The 6,027-nt window shown below is 46.0% G+C and overlaps 1 protein-coding gene across 1 annotated transcript in view; it reads right to left on the reverse strand.

The window, feature by feature from the left end:
• The window catches only part of abcc8 (ATP-binding cassette, sub-family C (CFTR/MRP), member 8), a 52,391-nt gene extending 49,905 nt beyond the window's left edge, over positions 1–2,486 (reverse strand). The window contains exon 1 of the mRNA XM_080002120.1: positions 1,918–2,486. Within this exon, the coding sequence (XP_079858246.1) occupies positions 1,918–2,065 (148 nt within the window). The 5' untranslated portion in view covers positions 2,066–2,486. The remainder of the gene's footprint in view (positions 1–1,917) is intronic.
• Between the last annotated feature and the right edge of the window lie 3,541 nt (positions 2,487–6,027).

A 6,027-nucleotide genomic window follows, 5' to 3' on the forward strand; every position in this document is an offset into this window, starting at 1 on the left:
TCATATGACAAAAAAAACAAAAACCGCTTTGGGAGCATGTCACTACTGAAGATAAAACCTCACTGGGCGGTGTTGTGCTTAGTGCTTAAGATTAGTTCTTTGGCCATTTTCATGGAAATGGAAATTCACATAAACATTACAAGGAAGAAAAAGAAGGGTCTCCATCCAAATAGCATATACCAAATTATGTTTTTCCATGATGAAACATCATCAATAGCAAAATACATTTAACATAACAATGAATTATTAATTTGCTCTTTGAAAGTTGAAAACACTGTGGACTTGGCGCTTTTGCCCCCAATGCAACCTTGGGTCTAAGAGAACAAATTACTCACTATTTATGTCGACAGACTAAATATGTTGCAGAAGGCAGCCCAGCAAAGATGGATCCTCTGGGAAGTTTGCCAAATGGCCGCGGTGTCTTTAAACTTCGAGGGGTTAATCAAATTTGTATTATCATCACCTCCAACACTTTGCCAGGAGCTTTTATGCAAAACCTTTGGCACCGGGACTATCAATAGCAGCCGTACTGTGGAGCACTGGACTCGATGCACTGATGTAGGTCTCAAGATGCTTCTGCCGTCGGTTCATTGTCCTCTCTCCTGCTGACGGGGGCATACGTGCTGCGTAGCTACAGTATCGAGATTTCGATTGACCACAAAACCGAGAATGGAATCGGAAAGTCGACCACGCATTAGCCTCAATGATCAAAGTGTAACGGGCTCCTCTAACTTCAGTCCCTGTCGCAGCCAAAGACAGCCCTGCCAATCGCATTATGCAAACGATTTGTCTGGTGTTGGCAGCTTGACTGTCGGAGCTTTTGGAGAGTACCGAGTTAATCATTCGGAGCTGCAGGCGCAAGCTGGCACCGACCCAGAGACGCACAGAATCAAGAGCCGTTTTTTTTACTTAATCTCTGTCAATATCTCTCTCTCACTTGCACAAACAAACGCACACACACACACACACCCACACACACACACACCCACACCCACACACACATGCCATCCCTTTGAATCATCTGTGTAAAACTCAGCCCATCTGAATGTCCCAGTACCTGCCGGTGAGCAGAGGCCGACTCCTCTGACAGGAGAGAAGGACCCTGCTGAGTGGCTACAACACACAACACAACACTGTGACTCATCTTTCTCTCTTTCCATGAATGAGGAGCATTTTTTTTTTGTCCTCACCGGTCAGATTTTACTTGGTCCCTTAATGGGTGGTAGTTACCGTAGCAGCAACAGAGCCTGCAGGGAGGACGCCTGACTGTGTAGCTCTTCACCTGAGCGGGTTTGTCACACATCTGGAGTCTTGTAGTAGTACAGCGCATGGTGACGGAAAGAGCTTTAGCACCCCGAACGTCCGACCTTTCACCAAGAGTGTTGAGTACAACACTTCAGGGTGACAGACCGTCACCGTTTTCTCGGGGCTTCCTCTGTCTGGAGTTTGTTTTTTGTTTGTTTCTTCCAAAAAACAACAAACAACAAACAAAAAAACACAAGTAGAGAATGACATAAAATGACTGTTGGAATGGGAGGTTGGAGAGAAACTAAAATAGGTTGCACATTTATTTTGAAAAGGGTCGCTTGTTTTGTCCCTTGGTGTGTCTGTGTTAAATACATACAATTTGCGAGACCTCTGTCTTCTACTAATAGTTTTGTTTTTTAGCAGATCCTCGTACTGAGGTCATGGGTATCAGACCAATGGTTGAAAGTAAATAGCGTAAAATGAGATGTCACCTTCAAACACAGTAGAAGGAATATACCCCGCTGCTTGCTTACAGTGGATATAAATACACACACACACACACGCACGCATGCATGCTTGCATGCATGTGCGTGTGTGTATGTGTGTGTGTGTGTGTGTGTGTGTGTGTGCGTGTGTGTGGCTGTGTGTGGCCGAGGATCTCTCACTCACCAATGAAGAGGATGGGGAAGGTGATGAAGAGCAGGAAGACATGCGGCACCACGTTGAGCGCATCCAGGAAGCAGCCGTTGTTGAGCACACCGCCGTCCACGTTGTACGCCGCCGAGCTATTCTCGCTGCCGCAGAAGGCCAAGGACATGGTGGAGGTGGGACTCTGCGAAGGGGGGAACCCAGCCAGTGGCAGAGAGAGAGAGGGGAAGAGGGGGGAGGAGGGGTGGGGGAGGCGGAGATGAAGGAGGGAGAGAGAGATAGAGGAGCGTCTCTCAGTCAGAGCATGTCGTCGCTCCCAGTAAGTTCCAAAGTGTCCTCGTCCCGGCTGCCGCCGCCGCTGCCCGCTCACATCCCCTGCTCCCCCGATGTGGGATCCGGGGACAGAGGAGGGTGAGGGGAGGGGAGCGAGAGAGAGAGCAGAGAGGGGGCGGAGGCGGTCACACTCCGGCTGCAGAGGAGAAGACGCCGCTTCGTCTCCTCTCCGTCTGTCCGCGCTGCCGCTTTTCTCTGGCGCTTGCTGCCGCTGGTGAGAAATGCCGGCGCGGTGTCTCCCTGCCGCCAGCTGCAGACATCGTCTAGAACTGATCTGCTGGAACGCGGGGACGTGTACTCACACACACACACACGCACGCACGCACACACACACACAGGTTCCCCCACGCGCACGTCTAGAGAAGCAGCAGCAGCAGCAGCAGCAGCATTCTGCAGTGCACCTGCTCGTCCCGCTATCTCTGAGCATGCGATTTTCAAGTCGACCTTGAAAGACGCTGGTGGAGCAGCTGAATGTGAGGGACGGCGGGAAGACGGAGGAGCGGTTTGGCTGAAGGTAGGGGTGGGGGACGTGAGAGCTTATTCAATGGCAGAGTGAGCGAGAGAGAGAGAGAACGAGAGAGAGAGAGCGAGAGAGAGAGAGAGAGAGAGAGAGTGGGGAGGGGGGGGGGTTACATGGGGAATACAGCTGTCGGGAGAGACGTCACACCAACGTACGCGTGATGCACGAGCACAACCCCTCTAATCCCAAAAGCATAAACAGGAATTACATAAGCAAGTTCCACCATTCCACTGATTGCCTCATGAATTGAATTCCTAAAGACAATTCAACGCAGGCAAAGAAAGGACGGCGCTGGTAGGAGGAACGAGGGTTGCACCACAGGAAAATGAGTCGCCATGGAATATTTATGAAATCCTAAGAAAGCGGCAATGTGAGTTTCGGTCCAGGGAGCAAATCAATTTCTCTAAATCCTAAAATATTTTAAATAATTTGAAATATAATATAAAATAGCGCATGATCCAAGTCATGTTTGGTTCCTTTTCAACCTCGTCACACACGATGAAACCATAATCTTTCATCTAATTCTACATACACACATCTAACATACACACTTCATGGATGAGACACCCCAACATTTGATTGGTTCCACATTGTAATACAAGGCTTGACATGCAAAGACAATAATGAGTTAAGAGTAATTAACGAATTAAAACGGATTAAGTCGATTGAAGAATATGCTGTGGCCTAATATTTACAATGCTGTTTTAAGTCGTAATCGACAAGACAAAGCCCTTGAGCCTTTATTTGTCTTTGCCCGGGGCGATATCAAGAAGCTCAGCGAGTCTAGGCGTGCTACTCCACGCTACGCATAAAACACAACTGCAGCTCCACCCTCTCACTTGCTGAACACACTCAACACTTTCCCGTGTGGCAAAGCATGGGGAAACTACAATTCCACTTCAGGCCACAGCAATTGCACTATACAACACAGAATAATGTTGAAAATATGCTGCTGTACAAATACTATGTAGTACAAGTCTGGCCTCATGGCTGGCCATTCATCTACATCAACATCAACTGTAGCGGAAATTTATTTCCATTCCTTCCAGGGATGGGATCCCGGGGTCAAAGGGTTTTGATGGAAGGCTTAGGCCTCTGGGGCCCTGATTAGAAATGTCTAATTCTACAGACTCCTCATGATGATTGCCTCAGGTTGCTCAGCAGATTGGAACAAAGAGAGGTCAGGTTGAAGATCCTGTAGGTCATAGTGCCTTCAGAACGGCTAAAGAGCGCTTTAAAAACAATGAATGGAATGAGAAAATCAAGCATATAGATGACTATATGAGAAACATTTCCGTGAGTGATTCGATTTTTGTAATTGCTATTTTATATTAGCCAATAGCCAACAGAGACTCACCAAATCAGCTCAACAGCAAGTGTCGGTGAGTCTCCTTTATCAGTATGTGTGTGTGTGTGTGTGTGTGTGTGTGTATGTGTGTGTCTACTGAGTGGCAGTTAGTGTTCAGATGTTCTGTGGGAGTATGCTGAGGGTCAGAGGTGAGGATGAATCATGTATCATTCAGTGACAGAAACGTGTCTTCCTCTCCCCCCTCCACTTCTCACACACACACACACACACACACACACACACACACACACACACACACACATTTTCTCATCTCGCTATTGGATATCACAAAAAGTTAGAAACCAGAGATACAAACTTTGTCATCATACCACCCCAAGAGAGATGAATGAATAAAACTCAGCTTATCCAAATGATTAATCCCTATGTCGTCCCTTTCAGTCTTTCTTTCTATAAAGTAGAGTATTTTAGCGTTCCACTGCATAGGGCAAATCATAAAGGAATGTTGCAAACATAAAGTCAGCAATCACTGGTATGCAGTCTTTGAAGGCAACTGCATTTATCCTATGGTGTGCATATCACCAACTGTGAATAAAAATGAACCGAATTATCCGGTATATCAAAATATAATGATTATTTGGGGATAAATAAATTAAAATTGAATCATATAACATATGAAATCTATATTAAAATATCATATAAATAAAAAATAATAATACAAATAAAAAAAAATCTGTAAAAAAAAAAAGTCAAAAGTGAAAAAAATAAAAAATAAAATAAAACAGATCAAGTTATCCACACTTACCGGTTTATACCGCGAGATCATTGCGTTTCAGCAGCGGTTTCTGACTCCCAGGAAGTCTTCAATCTCAAGTGTTTTTTAGTTTATTTTATTTTTTTAAGCTGAATCAGCAGGTTACATACAGCACATGAAGCATTTAAGTCATTCTCCATCACCACATGTGAGGGAAGCGCCGCGCAACGAACACCAACAACGTCGTCAGTCGCATCACCTCCCAAACAGCGGATCGACGGCGGCCGACCTGGACCCGGACCCGGGGCGGGGAGCTGTCCGAGGTGCTGAACCCGGAGCCCGGCCAGGAGAGACGGAGATCCCTGGGTCCGAGGCGACTGACACTCAAAAGCCCCCACCGTGGACAGCGGTCACGTACCGTCGATGGCTGCACACGGACAGGACATAACAGCTTAGTAGCTTCGATGCAGTTCAGCTGCAAACCAACACTACATGCATCTCCATGTCACTATTTAGATCTTATACGATTGTGCAGTACACAAAAACAATAATCATAATACATCATTTACCAGGCACCGTTTGATTTAAAATAGGCTTCTCCGCACTTTGTCTAATCCCAAAACTCACAGTGATCAAACAACATTTGCATTGCCCCCGCATGAGCGCAATGAGGGCTGCTTCAGATGGAGGCTCATGTTTCATTATGAAGCGTGTTCCCAGATTGTGCTCAAAGGAGGAGCTCTGCTGCCCCCTGTGGACAGACACATGCACCATGGGTTCCCAAAGTCTGGAGGGAAATTACGAGTATGTATTAATGCTTTTTTCACAAAACCCTGCATATTTACGGCCACTGATGGGTTTGTGTTGGAATATTTACCACCGTTAAATGTTGAACCACACAACAGTTTATTATGGGAAGATATAAGATAAGTATATACAACTAATATAGGGGGGGTGGTCCTCAGGTCTCTTATCTTGCCATAAAATAGTTTGGGGGCCACCGCTGTAGGCCAGTGATCCTCAACTTTTTTCATTTGAAGGACCTTTTATTTGATACGCATTGAGCCACAGACCACATTTGATAAGATTTGTCTCTGGGAGCCTCTACCACCTGAGAGGACTTTTACTGTTGGATATGATTTAGTCCAGACTTGCAGACCTGTCTATACTATAGTTAGGGAGATGACATTGAAACTATGATCATAACACTCATTATTG

This window comes from Zeus faber (assembly GCF_960531495.2).
Source record: "Zeus faber genome assembly, chromosome: 6".
NCBI classification, from domain to species: Eukaryota; Metazoa; Chordata; class Actinopteri; order Zeiformes; family Zeidae; genus Zeus; species Zeus faber.